Raw genomic sequence first — 26,555 nt, 5'->3', positions numbered from 1 at the left:
TAGAGGAGAATATTCAAAGTGCCATGGGCTGCCAAAAGAGACAATAGATCCATTTTGGAAGAAGTGCAGCCAGAGTGCTCCTTGGAGACCAATATGGCCAAACTTCATCTCTCATACTTTGGTCATATTGTCAGGAGGGACTAGTTGCTGGAGAAGGATATCATGTTTGGTAAGGTGAAGGGTCAGAGAAAAAGAGGAAGACCCCCAACGAGATGGATTAGCCAAGTGGTAGCATTGATAGACTCAAGTGTGGCAACAATAGTGAGGTTGACTCAGGAATGGGCAGTGTTTTGTTCTGCTGTGCAAAAGGTCGCTATGAGTTGGTATCAACTCGATGATACCTAAAAACAAGAATTCGTGGTAGAAGCTCCCTAGAGAGTAGTAGGTCCTGATGGATCACAACAGAGGTTCCCAAAGGAGGTAAGCCCTGCAGACTCTAGGAGCACAATGGCTGAGCATTTGTTCAGGAATTCTAGGACTGGAATCTTCGAGATGCCCTAGAGGAAAAAGGAGAGTCATGAAAGCATAACAACAGGTGAAATAAAAACCATAGAATTTGCCTTTCTAACTCAATCAAATGATGGCAGATGAGAAAGAAAGGTTAGAGAATTAACAGTGAAAAGAGAGACACAGTGAAAACCAGAAATATTAGGAATGTAAATTTTCAAACTGCACCCTGGACCTACTGAATCAGGATGGTGCTCAGCAATCTGTGTTTTAACAAAACCTCCAGGTAAATCTGATGTCGGCTCAAGTTGGAGTATGTACTACACAGAGAGAAATAGTGGGAAGGAAGAATGGAAGGATAGAGTGGAGTCAGATAAAACAACCCTGTGTACTTTAATTTATTCATTTAAGACTCTGCCACATTCCAAAAATGAGCTGGAAAATGACAATGTAGGGAATTTTCTATTTTATTCTGCAGGCAGTGAAATTGGGATTTTCAGGCAAGGGGTGGGCTGACAAAACTCATTCAATGATAAAGCAGAATTCTGACTGACTCTCAAACAGGTAAGGAAGGAGGCCTAAGGACAGAGGAAAATTTGGTGAGGGTGCTACAAGCCATTTCTAGCATCTTTATTCCCTGTCATTCAAATCATGCTCCTTAAGGGAATTAATGTCCAAAGACAAAGATGCAAATGGTTTGTGTTTGTCCTGTAACTTAAGTGTGGGTGGTTAGATGTTATCCAGTGGTGCCATAGAAGAAAGTCTTGGTCATCTGCTTCCATAAAGCTTGCAGTCACAAACACCGCATGGGGAAGTTCCACACTGTAACACATCGAATCACCATGAGTCAAAATTGACCCAATGGTAACTTTTTCTTTTTTCTAAGGGGGTTAATGTGCAAGGACACTTTTGGTAAGTGGAGGAGTGTATAGAAGGAATTATCTTTAGTCCTTCATTAGAGTGAAAAATAGTCTGCCAAAAGGAAATAAGTACTCTCTATAAAACTACCATTGAGTCTGAGGATTGTGTCATCATTCTCAGTTCTTCAAAAGGGCTATTGGTCATACCCAGTGAAGGAGGCTTCCTGCGGAGCCTCTGCAATACATAAGACTATAGGTAGAAGCCTGAACCACATCCAGATCTCCAGAGATGGGAAATTCCCACTTGAAAGGATGAGCAGACCAGCCTGGAACGGCTAGAACAGAAGATACTTCTTAAAAGAAAGACCTACAGGAAAAATACAAAACAGTAGAGGCAGACAGACTGTTACTACAAGAACAAACACGTTGTTTGCCCAGGAAACATCAAGGCAAGTGGTCGGGTCCCCTCAGTGCAAACCTCCTTCCAAGATTAAGACTCAATGGGAATACACGCTCCGATTGGTGACCATACTCGTCACCGATAAGGGCAAGTGAGGGGAAAACAGCAATGAAGCGGCGAACTAAGCCCTACAATGTGGAGAGTGAAGCATTTAGCTGATGAAAAGAGAGGGCATATGCACAAGAACACCCACACTTGCAGATAATACCCACTTGACCTCGCTTCAGTGACTGGATGATCAGAGCTCAACCAGAAGAAGAAAGAAGAGGAAAAAAAGAGTAATCTGATACAATTTGATGAACATGACTGACACCTATGGATGCAGTAGCTCAAAAGAGGCAATAAATCCTTACAGCAAGAATCATTCCCACCCCCTCCACACAGAGTAGACAGGGATGGGCAACTTGGACATTGGCTACCCAAAATGGGGCGGGGGGGTGGCTACAAAGGCAAGAAGTTACTGGCTTACAAGCTTTCAAGAGGGAACCCAGAGCCATAGGGCCAGGAGGAAGGCAGAATCTCTAGTGGGTAGTATCCAAGCTGTCTAGGCGGGGCTGATGAAATGAAATGCAGATGGGTCTGTTGTGATACAATAGTGAATAACTGTTATCAGGACTGATTGTGAGGGTTGGAAATGTAAAGGTAGACGTTTTATAACAAGGAAGGGAGTGATTAACTTTCCAGTCTAGGAGCGGAGGTCCCTAGGACCATCAACGGAGAAGAGCCGAGAGTGGGACCCTACCCAGAAAAGCAGTGTTGTCTGAGATAGAGGCAGAGATGATGATGCAGTGGGGGACTTTAGATCCAGGGAGGGAGAGGGACTGTGTGCTGAAGACCAGAAGGAGGGGTGTGGGGGGCAGGCTTGCAGGATATAGCCTTTGGTTGGTTGATGATGCATGGAGGGGAATGTAACAATGGCAGTGAAACGTTATACGAAAGAATGAATGTAAAAGTAATGTTCTCCCATGTAAACTATCACATAACTCACAATAAAACATTTAAAAAAAAGGGTTGTTGGTGAAGCTAGTAACCAAAAGTACATTCATGTCTCCAATAATGATCAACACTTCTTTTTCCTTTCAGAGCCAAAGACTCTGTCAAACACTTTCATGTTGAATATACTGGATATTCATTTAAATTTGGCTTTAATGAATTCTCATCTTTGAAGGACTTTGTCAAACATTTTGCAAACCAGCCTCTGATTGGAAGTGAGACAGGTAAGCAATGAACAGACATTTGACCTCTAAGACATTATTTCAAGAAAAAGGGGGGGGGGGAGGGAGGCAGATTTAAATTAAATAATTTCATGGCTGTCATTTTTGTTAAATTTTCTGTATATGATAAACAATTTGATTTATTTTGAAACATATTTCCTGTTGTTATGACACTTGTTGTCATTGTTAAGGGCCGTCGAGTTGGTTCTGATTCATAGTGACCCTATATATGGTTTCCAAGGAGCAGCTGGTGAGTTTGAACCACTGATCTTGTTTTTCAAACTGACCTTACAGTCAAGTGCTTATCCTACAGCACCACACCAGGACCCTTTACTGTGCCATATGCTACATTAATCAATTGTGTGTGTGCATATCTGTACATACTTATTTCAGAATTTCAACGTTGTCTTTACAAGAAAATAATGTTCTTTGTACAAAGTAGGTATCTTCTCAGAATGTCTTTTTTGTATGTGAATTGAATAAAAACACATCGACAAATTCTTTAAAACAGTCTATGCATTTTATAACAATGTATGCAACAATAAAGGAAGAATAAAGGTAAACTCAACTTTTTGGTTCTTCATAATTGTAGGTATAGACAGTTTGCATGTGAGTGAAGACACTTTTGAGCATTGCTAAAAATAAAGTTCCCGCTTAAAATTCCTTAGAGATCACTGAGTATTGACTAGAAAATACTTTTGTGAATTATAAATTCTGTTTCTTTTGTTGTATTTTTTGTAAAAATTTTTTAACTGGAATGAAGTATGTCTGGGAAAGTTTTAAATTTTTTTATTTGAGTGGTTAGAAAAATTCAAGTTAAAAAGAAAACAAAGAGTATTCTGGTACTAGAATTATCCAACTTGTTCACCTTTGGTATTTAAATAAATTAAGTAATCGATCTTTTTTTTTTTTTTTAAGTTTTTATTGTGAATTGAGTGATGGTTTACATGGGAGAACATCAGCTTTACATTCATCTTGTCGTATTTCATTTCATTGCAATGATTAAGTCCCCTCCATGCATCATCATTCAACAGCATTTGCTTCCATTCCCTCTGTTTTGTTTTGTTTTGTTTTGTTTATGTACACCAAAGCACTCAGGAATATAAAACCATTCAAACAACCAAAGGGTATCCCTGCAAGCCTGCCACCCAACCATCAGCACACAGCTTCTCTCCATCCCTGAGTTTATAGTCCCCAGCCGCTCCATTTCTCCATGTCATCGTCTCTGCCTCCATCTCTGGTATCACTGCTTCTATGGACAGTGTCCCGCACTCTGCTCTTCTCCATTGATGGTCCCAGAGTCCTCCACTCCTGGACTGCAAGATCAACCACTCCCCTCCTTTTGTTACAAAATGTCTACCTTTACATTTGCAACATTCACAATCAGTCCTGATAGAAATTATTCACTATTGAACCACAAGAGTCTTATCCCCATCTCCTTTCACTAGCCACATCTAGACAAGTTGGAAATGACTCATTGAAGATTCTACCTTCCCCAATACCCTCTGAAACTAAGCTTCCTCTTGAAAACTTGTAAGCCAGTCACTTTGTGCCTTTTTAGGCCCCACCTAGCCACCACCCCCCCATTTTGGGTAGCTAATGTCTAAGATGCCCATCCCTGTCAACCCTGTGTACAGAGAGAGTGGGACTAACCCTTGCTGTAAGATTCATTCCCTCTTTTAAGTTACTACATCCATATGTAATAGGTCAAGTTCATCAAATTGTAGTGGATTACACTTTTTTTCCTCTTCTTTCTTCCTCTAGTTGAGTTCTGATCATCCAGCCATTGAAGCTAAGTCAAATGGGTACTGTCATCAAGTATGAGCATTCTTGTGCATCTCTCCTTACTTCATATCAGCTGGACGCTTCACTTTACTCTGTGTCCCTGTCCATGGGCGAAGGAATCCCCAGGTCTCACTATACTGCTGGTCAACCAGGTCTCAATCTAGGTTGACAGGTTGCATTTAGCCCACAGCTTCATTGCTGATTTTCCCCCACTCCCCCTTATTGGTATAACAGCGTGGTCACCAGCAAGATTACATGCCTGCTTGTGTATTCCCTTTGAGTTTCAGTCTTGGAAGGGGTTTTGCCCTGAAGTGACTTGATTGTTTGCCTCATTGGCTCCCCAGCGAACAACTTGCTTGTTCTTGTAGCAGTCAATCAGACTGCCATTATTGTTTTTTATTTTTCCTGCTGGTCTTTCTTTCAAGAAGGATATTCTGTTCCTCTAACTGCTCCAGGCTGGTCTGTGTGTCTTTGCAAGTGGAAAATACCCACCTCAGATGATTCTGGATGGGAGTCAGGATTCCACCTAAGGTCTTATGCAATGCAAAGGCTCCACAGGAATCCTTTTTCAGTGGGCAAGTTCTAGTCTCATTTTAGGTATTCCAATCAGTTATAAGCTGAAGATGGACTTACAAACTTTCTATAGTGATGTTTCTGACTATTCTTTTTGCTCCTCCTCAAATGTCTATTTTACAATAGTAGACAAGGAAAACTAAAACTCGTAAGACATTCAAGTATCTTAACATCATTTCCCCCTTTTAGTGGTTACGAATCGGGCTGCAAACCACAAGGTCAGAAGTTCGAAACTACCAGCTGTTTTGCAAGAGAAAGATGAGGCTTTCTGCTCCCGTAAAGATTTATAGTCTGGGAAACCCTGTACAGCGTCACTGTGAGTCGGAATTGACTCCACGGCACATAACCACCACCATCGCAACCCATTCAAACTATGCCTCAATCCTGTATCACAGAGCCCTGTTGTACCAGGTTGAGTAAATACATCACTATTTATCTCTGTCCCACTTAGTCCATGCAAATCTGCCTAAATGTTTTCCCATCTGCCTTGTTCTTCCATTCCCCTCCCCCTTCTTGTGTATTGCACTCCCCCAACACCCAAACTATTTTGTGTCTATTCCATACCCTGTGTCTATTCCCTACTATATGAGTAGATCTTCCTATTTTTGATTGAGAATCATAACTTTGTTTTTCCTAAAATATGATAAATATCAGTTAACCAAAAGCTGGGAAATTCCATGAACCTGTAGCACAAGAGGAACTCAAGACTTAGTAACACAGTTAGTTACCATGAATTTGTACATGTTCATTTTCTTGGTAAATGTGGTCATTAGGCTTTCTGTTAACTTCATTGTGGTGGGATGAGAAAGCTACCACTGGCTTCTGCCTTTTCTGCTATTTATGTGGTCAGGATAGGCCTTGATCTTAATCACATGGTGTCAAGGATAGACAAAAAGTGCAACTGTTGTTGTTAAGTGCCTTCGAGTTTCCCTACATAGGGTTTCTGAGGAATGACTGGTGGGTTTGAACTTCCAACCTTGTGGTTAGCAGTGCAGTGCTTATCCTACAGCACCACACCAGAACACCAAAAATGCACAGTGGAAACCATAAAATATTTGCCTTACTTTAAATGGACAATACTAGGCCCATAATAAAATAACCCAAATTATAAAATTGAAACTGTTGTCTTTTATTATGGTAGAAATTCTTTCAATCAGCCTTGAAAATTACTTCTTTGTCCTACTGTGGTGACTTGAATATTTTATTATTAGATTCATCCACAGTACACAGATTTCAGTGGCACTTCCAGACTAAGATAGACTGGAAAGAAAGACCTGGTGATCTGCTTCAAAAATTAGCCAATGAAAACTCTACATAGAATATTGCCCAATGTGGTGCTGAAAAATGAGCAACCTAGTTTGGAAGACATTCAAAGTACACAGTAGCCATAACAATGGCTCATGAACATACCAATGGATATGAAGATGAAACAGAACTGGGCAAAGTTTTGTTCTGTTTTACTTGGGGTGGGCAAGACTCAGTAGCAACAAGAGTTCGCATTTTTTTAAAAAATGGCAGGTAGGAGTATACTTATTTTAATTGCTACCTTGGCTTTAGGAAACATTTCAGTTTTTCAAATCATTTAAGACTTAATTCTCATTTGTGTCCAATCCAACACTCAGTTTTGTTCAATTGTTAGTCACTGGCAATGGAGAAGAGATTTTTGAAGCATGGACCATGCTTTGCTCATCTCTATTTTTGTTCTTCTCTATAACCCCCAGTTCCTGGTGAAATACATTGCACTTTGGGTGAATAAACATATGATGGTTATGAGTAGGAACTTTTTATAGGTTTCAAAACTACTATAGTCATTGTCTTTGGACCTCTTTTCCTTCTACAAGCAGCTGCTCCCTTCCTTAAAACTCTCCTCCTAGACCCTATTTTCTCTGGTAGCGTAGTGGTTACGAATTGGGCTGCTAACCTCAGCATCAGCAATTCAAATCTCCCAGCTGTTCCATGGGAGAAAGATGAGGCTTTCTGCTCGTGTAAAGATTAATAGCCTTGGAAACCCTGTACAGGATCGCTATGAGTCGGAACCGACTCCACGACACATAACAACAACAGACCCAATTTTCAATGCCTATGATCAGTTTCCGTGCTTCTTCCAGAACTTTCTCCAGTTAGGAAAAGAGTAGGTGTTCTGTCTACTAATATGTCAAGTAAGTTTCAGATTAGTGAATGGAGTGATTTCTGATTGGATCTTACTGGCAGTGGTTCAATGACCCAGTCAGAGGATGACCTAAGACTACTCAAAGGTACACTGGTGACCTGATGCCATCTAGTCAACTCCAACTCATGTCTACCCCATGTATGTCAGTGTAGACGTGTGTTCCATTAGGGTTTTTGATGGCTGAATTTTTGGAAGCACATCTCCAGGTCTTCTTAGTGTGAAAACTCAGATGAGTTCAGCATCATAGCATCACAGAAGCTTTCATTGGCAGATGGGTGTTGGATACACCTGAAGTGCACTGGCCAGAAAACTAATCCAGGTCTCCCTCATGGAAGGAGAGAATTCTGTCACTGAATCACCAATGCCTTCATGTTCCCAAATCAATTTCCACTGCTATCCAGTTGATTCCAACTCATAGCGACCCTGTACAGGGTTTCCGAGGCTGTAAATCTTTATGGGAGCAGGAAGCCTCATCTTTCTCCTGTGAAGTGATTGGTCAGTTTGAACTGCCAGCCTGGTGGTAGCAGTCCAGCGCTTATCCTACAGTACCACCCAGGTCTCCTTAATATTAAATTTGGAACAATGCTAAGATTTCCTGTGAATGCATTCAGCTGACTAAAGAAAATTCATGTTGTTGTTAAGCTCCACTGAGTCAGTTCTGACCCATAGAGACTGTGTATAGAGTTTCAAAGAGCCGCTGGTGAGCTTGAACCACTGACCTTGCAGTTCAAACCAACTTTACAGTTCAGCACACTAACCCACAGTGCCACATCAGGACTCCAAAGAAGGTTCATAGTTAATACATTAAATATGTGAATCTCCTATAGCAGCTTGCTCCAAGGCTAAAATTTGCTGTATTGCTATTCTTGCTATATTATTGTTTCATTTCTTTGCAGTAAAACCCAGGAAACTAAGATTTTTATCCCCTCCCCTGCCTCTCCTCTATCCTATTCACTTTCCAGTGGGGGAGTTTACTGCTGTTTGAATCCTTGCGACAGGACACTGGTGCTAATGGATATGTTCTTGGCTTGCTTACTCCAAACCCTTGAGTTAGATTCCATTAACTGCAATATTCTGCTTATCTGTCTCAGACAGATGAAGGCAAAGCCACCAAGACAGGGAATAAGAGGCAAAAGTCATGACAGATAAGTGTTTCAGTTTTGCCCTTCTGGGAGGAATAGGCCTCAGGAACTAAGATAACACTCTGAAGTCGTGATGACTCTTAAACCAGGAGGGGCCTCATAGGTCAGTTCATGGAAACTTGAATGCTGCCCTTTGAAGTATATGTCTTTACTTCTTGCTCGCTCAATAATTGGCTCCTGGCCTTGACTCCTTGTGCTCACGAGGCTCCAGGGTTATGATTTCCTGTTCACCATAAGGTGAAGTGCAGACTCTTCTTAAAACTTTTGTGTATCTGAAAACCACCAGTGAAAGCATTTTCCTGCACAATGGACAAGGCCCAGAGCCAGCCTCATACCGCAGTATCTATTAAGTGAGCTTATTAACGAGTAACTTTCTGGACTCATCTTCTGGTATGGATAGGAGCCCTAATGGTGCAATGGTTAAGCGTATAGCTGCTAACAAAGAGAAAGGCATGGTGATCTGCTCCCATAGAAATTTAAAAATAAAAACAAAAACAAAACCGTCATCATTGAGTTGATTCTGACTCAGAAACCCTATAGGACAAAGTGTAACTACCCGGTAGAGTTGCCGCTGTGGATTAAATGTGCTAGACTGCAAAGTCGGTTTGAACCACAAGGTGGACTGTTCAAGCTCACCAGCTACTCCTCAGAAACCATATACAGGGTTGCTATGGGTCAGAACCAACTTGACAACACTTAACAACAATAACAACAATCTTTATGTAAGCTGACTGCTGTATCTTTCTTCATGGAATGGCTGGTGGGTTCCAACCATCAACCTTTGTGTTAGCAACCCAATGCTTAACCACTGAGCCCCCAGGGCTCCTTCTGTAAAGATTGTTTTTGTTGTTAAGTGCCGTGGAGTCAGTTCCTACCCATAGCAACCCTGTATAGGGTTTCCAAGGTGTGATTGGTGAGCTTGAACTACCAACATTGCAGTTCAAACCTACTTTGCAGTCCAGCACATTAAGCCACAGTGTCACACCAGGACTCCCTAGAAAAAGCCTTTTGGGGGCAGTCACATGGGATTACTGTGAGTGGAAAATTGACTCAATTGCACATGACTACAACTGGCATTACGGCTAAGGGAAATGGGGGGAAATACTCAAATAACCAACAACCTTACACTTTGCCCTGGTACTCACTATAATGACTTCAGCAGAGTGAAACAGGTCACTTGCTTCTGGTCTTTGGCCACGTGGCTCCTTGATCTCTGCTTGGCTCAGGCAATGTTGCAAAACTCTTTAAGTGCTGCTAATAAATGCCCAAAATGCACTCCACTCCACCATAAGCCTCACCCTGAACGCACTTCTCTGCTATAACTCAGCCGAGAAGTATCAATTGCTGTGGGAGGGATGGCTGGTGCTAGAACTGGTAAGAAGGTTGGAGGCTAGAGGCATGTCTGACCTCTACTTTATAGGAATCGGTGAAGGACTATGTGGCTTTTCTTTTTCCTTCTTCCTGTGAAGTCAGTGGAGATCAGATGTGGCCTCCACACTATTCTTACAAAGATACACATCAAGTGTTGTATGTTTTTGTACTTACTCTTTAAAATAACTGGTTTTTAGTTTTGAAGATCTTGTCTGATTTTTCCTTGAATGTAAAATTTGCGCTTCTTTTTCTTATATAATGTTGGCATTCCCAAACATTTGATAACTGCTATTTCAGAACTGACTTGACAACACTTAACCACAGCAGCAACTATTATTATTTTGGTTGTGACAATTGCTATTTTCCCATTTAAATTATTTTAACTAATTAAATTAATTTTAATTTGAGTATTAGATGACACTTCTGGAAATAAACAGTGACAACTTGAAATTTTGCCAAACTTCCATCAGGATTCACCGTTTAGTTTATGTTTGCCAAAAGTAAAGACATTTCTTAGTTTGTAGATGAGCTATGTTTGGGGGAAAAAATGCAGGCAAGAAGAGATTGAAACCAACCTTTGCTTATTATGTTCCAACCATTCTGGTAGATCTTTTCACATACATCAAATTATTTATATTTAATTTTTTCAACCACTTACAGAAATGCTTATTATGATCTCATTTTAAGATGAGGAAATCAAAACTCAGAGGATTTAAGTTATGTTCCCAAGATTGCATCACTACTAAATGTCAGAGCTGAGATTGAAATGCAGGTTAACTTGATTCTAAAGTGTAGGTACTTTCCATTCAGCATGCTGTGTCCTGGAACTTGTCTAACAATGATATTACAGTTTTGTATTTCCACAGCACAGCATGGCATGAAATGGATTTGGAGATGAAGAATCCTTGCCACATAATGCAGGATCTTAAAGTACTGAAATATGTACTTTAGTCTGATCCCTCAGTGTTGTTGTTGTTAGTGTTGTTGAGTCAGATCCAACTCACAAGGACCCTGTATACTGTATGGGATTCCTAAGGAGTGACTGGTAGGTTTGAACCGTCAGGTTTGTGGTTAGCAGTTCAGTACTTACCCTACAGTGCCACACTGGGACTCCCTCAGTAACTCATCTTTAGAGTTTGTAAAGTCATTCTTCTAAAGAATGTGAATCAGTCTGAATGACGGTCTTTGTATCTATTGTTGTCCTTATATTGCCATCTAATAAATTGTTGTTGTTGTTATGTGCTGTTGAGTTGGTTCTGACTCATAGCAACCCTTATAGGGTTTCCAAGGAGCAGCTGGTGGGTTAAACTGCCTAGCTTGTGGTTCATAGTCCATTATTATCCTTCAACACCACACCAGAAGTCCATCTAAGAAATTATACTAGAAATAAAAATCCTGACTAGTACACATCTTCAAAATACTTAAGCCCATCTCATCCATGTCTCTCCAGAAAGGATATAGAGCATCCCATGCAGATACAGGAGTCCTGGTGTAGGATATCCTGCTGTAGGATAATGCACTGGACCACAAGGTTGGCTTGGACCACAAGTTTACCAGTTCAAATTTCCCAGCCACTCTTCAGAAACCTATACAGGGTCACTATGAGTCAGAACTAACTCAACGGCACTTAATAACAACAACAACAACATGCAGATACAAGGAGCCCTGATGTGGCACTGTAGAATAAGCACTGAACAGCTAACTGCAATGGTCAGTGGTTCAAACCCACCAGCCACTCCTTGAAACCCAATGCAGAGTCTCTATAAGTCAGATTTAATTTGACAGCACTTACTAACAACAGCAATGCAGATACAATAAGGAACTCTTGTGCCTCAAAGGTTAAGGATCAGCTATTAACAGAAATGTTGGTGATTTGAACCCACCCAGTGATTCTGTCGGAGAAAGGTCTGGTGATCTGCTCCTGTAAAAATTAGAGCTAAGAAAATACCCTAAGGCAGCTAGTTCGAGTTTGGTATGTGGGGTCAACTCTATAGAGCCTGGCAACAGCAGCAATGTAAATATAAGACGGTCAAATAAAATATAAGATTTAAAGGAAGAAGTAGAGGAAAAGAAAAATGAGAGGCAAAGATAAAATGACACCAAGTATTTCAAATGAATATTGTACCTTAATAAGAAACAGAACACATATTTGGTTATTAAGTTTCCCAGCACTTAATAATTTTGTCCCCCAACAATTGGACATGATTAACTAAAGAATGACGGGCAGCTCAGGAAACATTTAATTTCTCCTTTACAATGAAGAAACTGAGACCTAAAGAGAGATGTTGAGGAAAAATTCACATCTTCTGACTTCAGGCTGCCTTCTAAAACAACCATTTTTCACACTGAGATTTGGATGTGTCATCTCTTGCCCACACTGGATGCAGTACATCATTTCACAAGCCATAGAGAGTGATATACAGAGGCTAAGAATGATATATCACAGAAAGATTAAACACATCAACACGTAGGTAGCTCTGGTATTTGCTAGTTTTGTGTCCTCAGGCAACTTATGTAAGTCCCTAACTTCAATTTCATCATCTTATAAAACTGAGCTGATGGTAATAATTCATGTCTTAATGATTTATTGTGAAAAGTGAATGAAATTAGACATATGAGGCCCTTAACATAATTTTTGGCATAACGTAAGTACTCAGTCGTTACTATGTTATTGTTATTTAATGAAACACTTTGTGGTAATTTTTTCCATTATATGCTATGTGAGAGCTATAAATTTTATTTTATCATGAAGAATTAGATTAGAGTCAATTGAATTTGTAATTATCGATTATTTGTCATATCTCCTTTAAATTTTAAGCTGTTCCATAGTGAATTCTTCTGAATAATAGAATTTTGTGACCACTCAAAAAGAGAGTGACTTTACTTAGCATAGATGTTTTAATAGAATCTTCTCATAGGCTAGCTTTGTATTTCTCCCTGCAACATCCTGATCCCTTTATATGTAAACTGTAATGTTCTCACTAGCACTAATTTGTGGTGGGATATAGTTGAGTCCTGGTGTGGCACTCTGGGAAAAACACTGGACCACAAGGTCAATTTGAACCACGAGTTCAGCCATTCAGACTCACCAGCTACTCCTCAGAAACCCTATACAGGGTTGCTATGAGTCTGAATCAACTCGACAACACTTACCAACAACAACACGGTTCATTTGTAGACCAGGTAGCAAAGAAGGAGGAGAGAGAGGTCTTGAATATTTCGATGATGTTGTAAACTTCAAGTCATTTCTGACCTAGCCACTCCATAAGGCAGAGTACAACTGTCCCGTAGAATTTTCTGGGCTATAATCATGACAGGAACAGATGGTCAGGTCTTTGTTTTCACATAACTATTGATGGATTGAACCACCAACCCTGTGGTTAACAACTGAGCACTTGACTATTGCACCATCAGAGCATCTTAAATATTTCTGTAAACCCTCCAAATGTCTTTTTCATTAACAAAAAAGGCATAAAAAGGAACTTCCGGCGCTTCCCTGACCGGGTAGCACAGAGTAGACACTGGAGAGGGAAAGAAAGGAATAGTCAGAAACATCACACTAGAAGGCTTGTAAGTTCGTCTTCTGCCTATGACTGATTGGAATACCTAAAACGGGGCTACAGCAAATCCAGTGAACAAGGCTTCTTGCGGAGCCTTTGCAATACATAAAACTTTAGGTAGAAACCGGAACCACATCCAAATCTCCAGAGATGAGAAATCTCCACTGAAAGGATGAGCAGACAGCCTGGAGCGGCTAGAAGAATAAAAGACACCTCTTGAAAGAAAGACCTGCAGGAAAAATGGAGGCAGATGGACTGTTACTACAAGAACAAACAAAATGATACCCTAGGAAACGTCAAGGCAAGTGGCTAGATCCTCTCAACACAAACCCCCTTCCAAGACTAAGACTCAACAGAAATGCACACTCTGACTGGTGACCACACAAATCACCGATGGGGGGAAGGAGGTAAAAGCAGCAATGAAGCAGCAAGCTAAGCCCTACAATGTTCAGTGGACTTCTGTGGACCCAGTTGGGGACCTGGTTGGCAAGCAGTGTGAGGAGGCCTGGGGACTCTTGGGCCCAGAGTCAGTGGTGTGGCCACGGAGGACTCGAGAGGACAGCGGAGCCACTGGCTGACAGGAAGAGAGGGCATGAGCACAGGAGCTCCCACACTTGCAGATGATACCCACGTGACCTGGACCGGATGACTGGATGATCGGAGCTCATCCAGGAGAAGAAAGAAGAGGGAAAAAAAAAAAAAAAAAAAGTGTGCTGATACAATCTGATGAACTTGACCTATACCTATGGAGCAGCAACTCAAAAGAAGGAACAAATCCTTACAGCAAGAAACATTCCCAACATACACACACAGAGTGGACGGAGATGGGCAACTGGGACATTGGATACTCAAATGGGGAGGAGGGACTACAAAGGCAAGAAGTGACTGGCTTACAAGCTTTCAAAAGGGAACCTAGTGCTAGGGAGCATGGAGGAAGGCAGAATCTCCACTGGGTACAATTCTATCTTTCTGGGCGGAGCTGATGAAAAGACATACAGATGGGTAACTCGTGATACTGTAGTGAATAATGCTTATCAGGACAGAGTGTGGGGTTGGAAATGCAAAGGTAGACATTTTGTAACAAGGAAGGGAGTGATTAATTCTCCAGGATAGGAGCGGAGATCTCTGGGACCATCAACGGAGAATAGCCGAGAGCAGGACCCTACCCAGAGAGACAGAGATGCCTGAGATAGAGGCAGAGACGATGATGTGGAGTGATGAAGAGGCGGGGGACTTTGGATCCAGAGAGGGAAAGGGACTGTGGGCCAAAAACTGGGGGTGGGGTAGGGAAGGGGGAAGTGTAGGGGGTGGGTTTCTAGGATATACCCTTTGGTTGGTTGATGATGGAGGGGATTGGAACCATGGCAATGAGATGATATACGATGGAATGAATGTAAAACTAAAGCTCATGTAAACTATCATCTAATGAACAATAAAACATTTAAAAAAAAAAAAGTATACAAGACAAAAAAAAAGGCATAAAAGACCACAACACATAAGCAAGTTGCAAAACCTGTTCTCAAAACCTAAAGGCAATAATAAAACGTGAACTAATGTATCTTATTTTAATTTAGTAAAAAATATTGAGAGTATCAACTATACTCTAAGTACTGTTAGCACCACGATGAAGATGAGCTAGATAGATGAATCAGATATGATCTTTGTCCTCACCTTACAGTCTGTCTACCTGGGGAGACTGATAAGTAAACACTAGCTTTGGTGTTGTTCTACACCCTCGAGTAGGTTGTGACTCATAGCAACCCTGTACAGGGTTTCCGACGGTGGCTGTTGAGTTTGAATTACCAATCTTGTTGTTGCCGGTTCAATGCTTATCTTACAGTGCCAAATCAGTGCCTAAACACTAGCTTTCATGCATTAAAAAAAAATGTTCTAAGCAAATATTTTTCTTTCAGGAAATATTTCTTTCAATGCGCTATTTCAGGTAACAAACTAATGCCTGGGTCCTGAGACCATTCTTACTCTTGTTCTGAATTCCCTTCTGGAGTACAAACTAAAGAATCTTTCAATGCAATCTAATCACATTGCAAACATAATACGAAAACCAAGCCTTTTGCAGTCCAGTAGATTCTGACTCATAGCAACCCTTTGCTGGTGGTGGTGGTGGTTGTGTGTCGTGGAGTCGGTTCCAATGCATAGTAACTTTGTATAGGGGTTCCAAGACTGTAAATCTTTACGGAAGCAGAAAGCCTCATCTTTTTCCCACAGAGTGACTGATAGATTCGAACTAATGACCTTGCGGTTAGTAGCCCAGCTCATAACCTACTATGCTACTAAAGCTCATTATAGCAACTCTTTAGGACAGACTAAAACTACCCCATAGGGTTTCCAAAGGCTGTAAGTCTTTACAAAAGCATACTGACACATCTTTCTTCCAGAGGTAGATTCCAACCACCAACCTTTTGGTTAACAGCAAAGCACTTAACCACTGTGTCACCAGGGCACCTTAGTACACACATATTAAGTGTCCTGTAAGTTACTGTTGAGTCAACCCTGTTGGAATGCCTGCTTGGATCTCATTCTGATCATCTCAAACATGTATCTCCACTGAGCTTTTCTGAAACCAGGTTTCACATCAAAGGCCGGAAACAACAGTCTCCCTCATGTAGTTCATAAACTGAAGTGAAACCTGCAGGCAAGTTTCCAAGGCCTGTGGTTGCTGGTCTTTCTCCCTCTTCTTCCTCTACCACCCTTGATCTCCTGTTGCCTTTCATCTGAATCTTCCAGCCATGTCCTAGTGTTAACTTGGTCTTGATTATCACTAACCCAGAATTCCTCTCCTTTGGAGCCAAGGCACTGTCTTTGATCTTTGGTGGAAATTGTGAATCTGAGTCTGTGGCTACATTAGATAAGTTTCTTTTTTTGATAGCAAATAACAGAAAGCAACTCAATCTGAAGGGGAAAAAAAAAATGGGAAGAGGGGAGGAGTGGAATTTTAGGGAAAGTTACTAGTATGCTGTTGTTAAGCACCACTGAGTGGATTTCAACTCATAGCTGACCTGTATAGGGTTTCCAAGGAGCTACCGGTGGGCTTGAACTGCCAACCTTGCAGTTAGCAGTCCACTACTTATTCTACAGCACCACACCAGGATTCCAAATATTAGTATATCCTCCCTGAATTCAAGGGCAAGCTAAACAACCAAGAGACAATAAGAAATCTCTGAGATTTTCAATAACAGTTGGTGGATCTTCTCTTTAAATAAATAATTAAGTAGAATCCCAAGAAATGAATCCAAGTAGAGCTTCCCAGGCTTCAGGAGTTCTTGGGAGTGGGGTCAGGGTGGTACTTGTTTTTGTTGTTGTTAATTGCCATCAAGTCCGTGCCGACCCTGTGTAGGGTTTTGAAGAAGTGACTGGTGAGCATGAACCACTGACCTTGTGGTTCAAATGACTTTGCAGTCCAGTGCATTAGCCCATTCCAGGACTCCTCAGGGTGGTACTTCTTGTTGTTATTAAATGCCATCGAGTCAGTTCTGACCCAAAGTGACCCTGAACAGGGTTTCTGAGGCTGCAAATCTTTACGGGAGCAGAAAACCTCATCTTTCTCCCATGGAGCAGCTGGTAGTTTTGAACTGCTGACCTTGCAGTTCACAGCCCAATTCGTAACCACTATGCTACCAGAGTACTACATCCTTGTAAATTCTACCTTTGTGTACTTAATGGGACAATTAACAGCAAGAGAAATCATTATAAGCCTGGATGTTTTGCCAACATGTCTATATAGTGGACCTTCTTTGGATAAGAGTATTCAAGCAAAGGACATCTGTATTTTTAAGATTCCAGGTTTTTGTTTTTGTTTTTTTAGGAGAGGTCACCATTTTATAAGTAAACTTTCATTTTCTTAATACCACAATTCAATTTAGTCCCATTCTTTGTCTTACTAGGTTAAGTCAATTTACAGTTAATTGACTTAATGTCATTTCCCTCAGTTAAGCTTATGAGTTAAATGGTAGAAGAGCTTTTCAAAGTAGCGACTGCCACTCTGAAGGAGAAAGATGAGGCTTTATTCTCTCTAAAAGATTTTAAAGCCTTGGAAACCCCATTATACAGGGTCATTATGAGTCAGAGCTAATTCCATGGCAAGCATCCTGATGTTTCTCCCGAGGAGCAGTTGGTGGGTTTAAACTACTGACCTTGCAGTTAACAGCCCAGTGGCTTAACCCCCTGTGCCACCAGGAGTCTTTATAAGTAAAAGAAGAAGGCAAAAGAATCAGAATGAGAGGGATGGCAGCATGAGAACTTGGCCTGCTTTGAAGAACCATGAGTTGCAACCATCTCATGGAGGGAGCAGTTAAGAAATCTAGGCAAATCTGCTGCACAAGACTCCTTAAAGTGTTGAAGAGCGAAGATGTCAGTTTGAGGACTAAGTTGCACCTGACCTAAGCCATGGTATTTTAAATGGCCTCATGTGCCACCGAGTCGGTTCCAACTCACAGTCACCCTGTACAGAACTTCCAAGGCTATAAATCTTTACGGGAGCAGAAAGCCTTCTCTTTCTCCAGTGGAGTGACTGATAGATTCGAACTACTGGTCTTACATATAACAGTCTATCTTGTAATCCATTAAGCTATCAGAGCTTCTTCAATAGCCTCATTTGCGTGTGAAGGTTGGACATTGAATCAGGAAAATCGTAGAAGAAATGAACGCATTTAAGTTATGGTGTTGGAGGAGAATATTAAAAGTACCATGGACTGCCAGAAGAACAAATATGTGTTGGGAGAAGTACAGCCAGAAAGCTCCATAGAAGCCAGGATGGCCAGAGTTCGTCTCTCATTACTTTGGACATATTATCAGGAGGGACCAGTCCCTGGAGGAGGAAATCATGCTTGGTAAAGTGGAGGATCAGCACAAAAGAGGAAAATCCCCAATGAGATGGATTGGCAGCAGAAATGGGCTCAAGTGTAACAACTATAGTGAGGTTGGCCCAGGCCTGGGTAGTGTTTCAATCTGTTTTGCATAGAGTCTCTATGAGTTGGAATTCACCTGAAGGCACTTAACAACAACAACAGGCTTTTAAAATCTTTTTGTTGTTGTTAGGTGCCATCAAGTTGGTTCTGACTCATAAGCACCTGCATAGGATTTCAAAGACTTTTTAAATCTTTGCAAGGGCAGAAAGCCTCATCTTTCTTCTGCAGAGTGTCTAGTGGGATTAAGCCATTGGCCTTATGGTTCCCAGTTCAGTGCTTATCCTATGGATCCTCCCACTGATGTTGAGTGCTTTCGAGTCAGTCCTGACTCATAGCTACCCTGTATAGAGTTTCGGAGGAGCAGCTGGTGAGCTTGAACCACCGACCTTGCGGTTCAAACAAATGCAGTCCAGTGCATTAACCCACAGCACCACACCAGGACACACACAAAAAAAGTAGTAAGATTGCACCCTGTCTAAGGTGGAAAAGTTGCTAGACCCAGAAAAATAAGATGGTCCCTTTGAGCTCTGCTCTTAACAGGTTTCACTGCACAATTATTCTGAGTTGTCAGAGGAGGAACTGAAAAACTCAGACTGGCTGCCAAAGGTCAACAGGTTGCCTGTGGCAGTGGTGGCAGACCATGCTCTGTGCCTCCAGGTGCAGTGTTCTTTGCCTGGCAGCATTTTACTGGAGGTGCTTCTCCAGGGTGAAGCACATAGAGTTCACTTAGGAAGGAGCTAGCCCCAAACGCCCCGAGCATCTGCAATGTTTTCCTGTGTTCTCACAGTTCCTGCGTCTGCACAACAGGCGCTTTTGATTTAAGTGTTCCTGCTTTCATTATAACTGTAAAACTGTAACCCGGCCCCTTCTCTTTATATGACTGGATCTGTTCTCATGAAAGGACAACAGTGACAAAAGAGCCTAGACAATGTGATTACTGCAGGAGCAGGCCTGGGGCTTCTGATAACTACAAAAGCCATTTTTCATTGTGATTCCAATGCTGCTGACATGAATTGGATAAAGAAGAGGAGGCTGGAGCTGCTCATTCTCCTTGGGGCTGAGAGCAGGGAACCTCTTTTGGCTTTTCTCAGCATTCCTTCTCAACTGACAAGCAGTGCCTTATCTGTTCTGAGGTCTCAGAAGTCACAGCTGTTTTTGCAGTCAGTGCACAATACATACTCAGGTACTGGAGGATGGTTGTGTCCTGTTTTTAGGTTTATCAATTGTTGTTGTTGTTGTGTGTCGTCGAGCCAGTTCCAACTTATAGCAACTCTGTAAAGGGTTTCCAAGAGTGACTGGTGGGTTTGAACAGCTGGCCTGTGGTTAGCAGACCAGTGTTTTGCCTACAGCACCACACCAGGTCTTTTACCATTATTACTTACAAGCTTTTTAACTGCCAACGAGGTATTTTTCTTTCCTTACTGTCTCTCTTACTTCAATTTGAGGGCACTCATAGGAGTCCTGGTATGTGGCTGTGGGCTAATGCGCCAGACTGCAAAGCCGTTTGAACTTCAAGGTCGGCAGTTCAAGCTCACCAACTGCTCCTCGGAAACCCTATACAGGGTCGCTATGGGTTGGAACCAACTCGATGACACTTCACAACAACAACAGTACTTTCTATATGGAGTCCTGATGTGACGCTATGGGTGAATGCACTGGACTGCCAAGTCAGTTTGAGCCGCAAGGTCAGTGGTTCAAGCTCACCAGCCGTTTCTCAGAAACCCTATGGACACTATGGGTCAGAACCAACTCAATGGCACTTAACAACAACAACAATATATTCCATAATTTTTAAAATCACCTTTTTAAAAAGGCCTTCCCAGACCACCTATGTAATATATCACCCACCCTAACCCTACTCTTTTCACTTTCTATCCCCTTTAACCTGCTTCCTGAGTTTCTTCATCATACTTCTCTCCGCTCAACATATTCTATGTTTATACTTTGTCATCTTTTTGTCTGGCTCTGGTAACTAGAACCTGATGTCCATAGGAGTAGGTTTTGTGTCTCTTTTGTTTACTATTGTATCCTCAGTGCCTAGACGAGTGCCCTGCACATAGTGTAGAGTGCAGTTAAATATCTCTTGATTGAATTAAGGGACTATTACATCATCTCCCCCAGTGCCTAGTACTACCTGGGTTTGCCATATAAAAGACCTGAAAAAAAAAAAAAAAGTCAGTCCACTGCCACTGAGTAAATTCCAACTCTTAGCGGCCGTATTTAGGGTTCCTAAGACTGTGAATCTTTATGGGAGCAGACAATCTCATCTTTCTGGTGAGTTTGAACTGCCAACCTTGTGGCTCAAAGCCCAGTGCCTAGCCTACAGCACCACCAGGGCTCCTTATAAAAGACCTTAGTAAAATAAAAAACTAGAAGTCATAGCCAGAAGGAAGAAAAAAACAAAACATCTTAACCTACCTTTTTTTAATAGCCAAAATTTCTAGTCTACGCTTGACTGATGGACTGGAAGAAGGAAAAGGTTCAGAAGGAGAGAAATGCCTGAAGTGTTGAGTCCGAAATGTCCTGAGCTCTCAAATCACACTGGGCACTGCTGGGTCCCATCATCTGCTTGAACCTTTCCTCCCCCACATGGATTTGGAGGCAGTCACACATGAGCCATCGACTTGCTCATTTCATATTCAATTAACAAAAGCAATGTTTGTGTTTCATTTATTTCATTGAATTGGTTGGTAGGAGAGAGGGGAAAAGCGCTGTTATTCCAGTTTTTTTTAACTCCACTGACTTGCTACAGATTTTTTCTGGAACTGGTGAGAAACGAGGACCAAAAGCCCACTTTTGTTTTGTTTTGTTTCCATGGTTTCTGCGAAGTCCACCTGGAAAATCTCTGTTGACCAGCTAGTTGTTGTCTAGTTGATTCCAACTCCTGGAGACTCCATGCGTGTCAGAATAAAACTGGGCTACAAGTGGTTTTCAGCAGTTAATTTTCCAGAAGTTGATCTAGAGACTTTTGTTCCAAGGCCCCTCTGGGTGGACTCAAACCTCCAAACTTTTGGAAAGCATCTGAGTGTGCTAGCTGTTTGTACCACTCAAGGACTAGGAAAAACGTTTAGTTGTTATTTAAGCTCTAGATCAAATATGGCCTCTTCTGTGATGCTTTCCTTAAACATCTCACAAAAAGGTTCTCCAATCCCTCCTGGGCACCACCACTCAGCCAAAATTACGCTGCTATTGGTCTCATCATCTGCTTTACTTAACTGATTATCTCTTACTAATTCTGAGGACTGTTATTGTTATTGTTGTTAAGTGCCATCAAGTTGGTTTTGACTATTAGCAATCCTGTATAGGGTTTCCAAGGAGCAGCTGGTGTGTTTGAACTACCGAACTTACAGTAAATTCAAGTCCAGTACTTGTTGTTGTTGTTGTTGTTGTTAGTGCTGTCAAGTCAGCTCCAACTCATAGCAGTTCTGTATAGGATTTTGATTGAATTTAGAAACTATTACATCATCTCCCCCAGTGCCTAGTACTACCTGTTAAGTGCTATCAAGTGCTGTCAAGTCAGTTTCAACTCGTAACAGCCCTGTATAGGATTTCCAAATAGCAACTGGTGGGTTTTGAACTGCCAACCTTGTGGCTCAAAGTCCAGTGCTGATCCTACAGTGCCACACCAGGAGTCCAGCCCAGTACTTGTTGTTGTTGAGTACCATCTAGTTAGTTCTACCGACCTTATGTAGGATTTCCAAAGAGCAGCTGGTGAGTTTGAACTGTCGACTGTGAGGTTTGAATAACCTGTTAGTCCCAGCCAGAAATGGTCTCATGGTGCTTTATCCCTCCAGTGTCCAGTTCATGAGTCAGAATCAACTTCACAGCAATGGATTTGGAGGTTTATTTGGTTTTTGGACCTGTTTAAGTGCCTGGTACATAGTTGCTACTCAGTAAAGGCTAAGAAAATGAAATGTGAATAAAAGAGGAAACAAGAGACTGTATACTCCAGCCAGTCACTCAGCTATTGCATTTTGGGAGTCATCCTTGTGGTGATACTATTTGATCACTTTTTTTTTGGTCTTCATTAGGTACTCTGATTGTCTTGAAGCATCCCTATCCAAAGGAAGTGGAAGAACCATCCATTTACGAATCTGTGCGGGTTCACACAGCAATGCAGACAGGAAGAACAGAAAATGACCTTGTGCCCACTGCTCCTTCTGTAAGTGATCGCCACCTGAGCACAGCTCTCTTGTTGTGCAAAAGTTTTACGTGTAACAAGAACTACACACTTTTTAAACTACAGTTTCTTTTTTATTCTAATTTGGGATGCAAAACTCTAACAAGAAGGTAAAGTTTGAAGCCCATGGCTCACTCATCTGGTCCAGGGTAAATGCATGAAAAATATATATGAGGCAATAGTGATAAGAATTAAAATACTTTAAAAAATGACACTTGAATTCTCATCCTTAGCCAAATAAGCTCATGATAAAATGGGTTGAGTAAACTGTTCTTCTTAGCCAAGGTTTTTCAATTTACTTTTTTTTAAAAAAACATTTCAACTGCCTATGGCAGAAAAATAGTCTCTACTTTTACAATAAAACTTCAAGATGTCATTTCTCTCCCCAATCTTTTTTCTTTCACTGAATGAAGTATGCAGAAGAGAAAACATCTGCACATCTTTGCAATCCAGGCCATTGTTCAGTTTCAGAGCAACTGGGGCATTCATTGTTCTTCTGAGATTCCATTTATGTTTGTTCTGAGAACCGTGACCCTGCTACCATTTCTCTCCAGCACTCCCTTCCTTTCATTATTTTCAAGCCTCCTCTATTCTTTTCCTCTCCCCTGTTTTTTGAATAGTCCTGGTAAAAGTGACCTGGATTTGCACAGATGTGAAAGAAGCCAGTACACACATGAAATATCAAGAACTGCTCTTAGGTGACAATCATTATACTTGAAAAATAGTCACTGGAAGAGATTTAGCTACAAATTATATTAAATCATGTGACCTTTCTATCTCTGCAGTACATTTTCTACTCAGCCATTGGAGAGCTCTTTCTTTCATAGCAGATTTATCACATGACCTCCATGATTCACAGGCTTCAGTTTTGCTCACACTTCTTATGGACCACCTGGGCCCTGCTCACCTCTCTGGCCTCATCTACTGCCAATCCCACACTCATGACCCCTGTCCAAAGCATCCCTCGGAATGCGCTCCTTCTCCTCTTCATGCATTTGGAATATTTCCAACACCGCTTGTTGTTCACTCATCCTTTAAGACAACTGTCAGTGGTTAATATCATCCAGAAAACCTTCCTTGACTCCCACTAGCTTCTGTTTATATGCCGCTCTTCTGTGCTCCAGAACACTGTCTGCTTACAAGTACCTAGAATTATCAAACTGTAACATTAAAAAAAAAAAAAAAGTTGCTATGGAAATCCCAAATGTTTCAGAACAAAACTGCACTCTATAGGATTTTCAGTGGTTGTGATCTTTCAGAGTAGGTGACCAGGCCTTTCTTCTGCTGTCCTTTTGGGTGGATGTGACTCTTTCAGTTAGTAGTAGAACACTCAATCATTTGGGCCACCCAGAAACTCCTTATTTTAGCATTTGTTGTTGCATGCCATCAAATCAATCCGTACTCAGGATAACCCTGTATGACAGAATAGAACTGTATCAAAGCATAATCTTTACCGAAGTGAATCCCTACGACTTTTCTCCTACTAAGTGACTGGCTGATCTTGAACTAATAACCTTTCAGTTAGCAGCTGAATGATTAACTTCTGTCCCTCAGGGCTCCTTCATTGTATCATATATACCTGCAAAGAGAACTTAAAATACTTACTAATGAAGGTGAAAGACCACAGCCTTCAGTATGGGTGACATCTCAATGTAAAGAAAGCAAAAATTCTCACCACTGGGTCAATAAACAACATCCATATAAATGGAGAAAAGATTGAAGTTGTCAAAGACTTAATTTTGCTTGTGTCCACCATCTACACTCATGGAAGCAGAAGTTAATAAATTAAACAATGCATTGCATTAGGCAAATCTGCTGTGCATGACCTCTTTAAAGTGTTGAAGAGCAAAGATGTCAGCTTAAGGACTAAGGTGTGCCTGATCCTTGCCATGGTATTTTCAATAACCTCATATGCATGTGAAAGCTGGACAGTGAATATGGAAAACCGTAGAAGAATTGATTAATTTGAGTTATGGTGTTGGAGGAGAATACTGAAAGTATCATAGACTGCCAAAAGAACAAAGAAATCTGTGTTGGAAGAAGTACAACCAGAGATCTTCTTGGAAGTCAGGATGGACAGACTTTGTCTCTCATACTTCTAACATATTATCAGGAGGGATCAGTCCTTGGGAATGGATATCATGTTTGGTAAAGTGGAGGGTTGGAAAAAAAGAGGAAGACCCCCCCAATGAGATGGATTGGCACAGTGGCTGCAGTGATGGACTCAAGTGTAACAATTGTGAGGTTGGCTCAGAATCAGTCAGTGTTTCATTCTGTTGTGCATAAGGTCACTATGAGTTGGCACTGACTTGATGGCATATAACAAAACAACAATCTACCTGCAAATGTTTCTGCCCTCTCCACCTCCCTGTGACTGCCTGTGGACAAGGAGCATAGCTTGTCTTTGCAGTTTTATAGCCTAGTTTAACTCATGTAGCATGGTATCAATTTATTATTATGCTACATCTAGAAAAAATCCTGGAAATGGGTTGAGAAAGTTTGGGAAAGATAAGTTGTTGTTAAGTGCATCAAGGTGGTTCTGACCAATAGCAGCTCTGTATAGGGTTTCCAAGGAGCAGCAGGTGATCTCGAACCATCAACATTGTGGTTCAAACCAACTTTGCAGTCCAATGCATTAACCCACAGCTCCTCACTAGGACACCTAAGAAAGGTGGTATTGTTGCTAGATGCCATTGAGTCAGTAATGAGCCATAGCAACCCTATGCACAGCAGAAGGAAATACTGCCCCGTCCTGGGCCAACCTCACTATTGTTGCCATGCTTGAGTCCATCGATGCTACTACTTGGCCAATCCATCTTGTCCTCTTTTCCTCTGACCCTCCACCTTACCAAACATGATATCCTTCTCCAGCAACTGCTTCCTCCTGACAATAGGTTGAAAGTATGAGAGACGAAGTTTGGCCATCTTGGCCTCCAAAGAGCACTCTGGCTGCACTTCTTCTAAAACAGATCTATTGGTTCTTTTGGCAGCCCATGACACTTCCAATATTCTTCTCCAACACCATAACTCAAAGGTATCAATTCTTCTACGGTCTTCCTTATTCACTGTCCAGCTTTCGCATCCATATGAGGTTATTGAAAATATCACAGATTGGGTCAGGCACACCTTAGTCCTCAAACTGACATCTTTGCTCTGCAACACTTTAAAAAGGCCTTGTGCAGCAGATTTCCATAACGCAATATGTTGTCTGATCTCTTGACTGCTGCTTCCGCGAGTGTTGATAGTTGATCCAAGAAGAATGAAGTCCTTGACAACTTCAATCTTTTCTCCATTGATAAGAATGTTGTTTATTGGTCCAGTGATGATGATTTTTGTTTCCTTGACATTGAGATGTAATCCATACTGAAGGCTGTGCTCTTTGATCTTCATCAGTAAATGTTTTAAGTCCTCTTCACTTTCAGCAAGCAAGGTTGTATCATCTGCATATCACAGATTGTTAATGAGTCTTCCTCCAATCCTGATGCCCACGTTTTTCTTCATAGAACCCAGCTTCTCAGATTATTTGCTCAGCATACAGGTTGAATAAGCATGGTGAAAGAATACAACCTTGTCGCACACCTTTCTTAATTTTAAAACGTTCAGTGTTCCCATGTTCTGTTTGAACAACTGCCTCTTGGTCCAGATACAAATTCCTCCTGAGCACAATTAAGTGTTCCAGAATACTCATACGTCACAATGTTGTCCATAGCTTGTCATGATCCACACAATCAAAAGCCTTTGCATAGTCAATAAAGCACAGGTAAATATCTTTCTGATGGTCTCTGGTTTCAGCCAAGATCCATTGGACATCAGCAATGAGATCTCTCATTCCACAACCTCTTCTGAATCCGGCTTGAACCTCTGGAAG

The 26,555-nt window shown here is 41.4% G+C and overlaps 1 protein-coding gene across 1 annotated transcript in view; it reads left to right on the top strand.

Moving 5' to 3' along the window:
* Nucleotides 1-26,555, top strand: part of DAPP1 (dual adaptor of phosphotyrosine and 3-phosphoinositides) — a 107,160-nt gene that overhangs the window by 55,993 nt on the left and 24,612 nt on the right. The window contains exons 3-4 of the mRNA XM_006876377.1: nt 2,851-2,984; nt 22,539-22,669. Of these exons, the coding sequence (XP_006876439.1) occupies nt 2,851-2,984; nt 22,539-22,669 (265 nt within the window). The remainder of the gene's footprint in view (nt 1-2,850; nt 2,985-22,538; nt 22,670-26,555) is intronic.

Source organism: Chrysochloris asiatica, unplaced genomic scaffold (genome assembly GCF_000296735.1).
Source record: "Chrysochloris asiatica unplaced genomic scaffold, ChrAsi1.0 scaffold00377, whole genome shotgun sequence".
Taxonomy (NCBI): domain Eukaryota; kingdom Metazoa; phylum Chordata; class Mammalia; order Afrosoricida; family Chrysochloridae; genus Chrysochloris; species Chrysochloris asiatica.
This window is presented reverse-complemented; position numbering and strand designations above follow the sequence as displayed.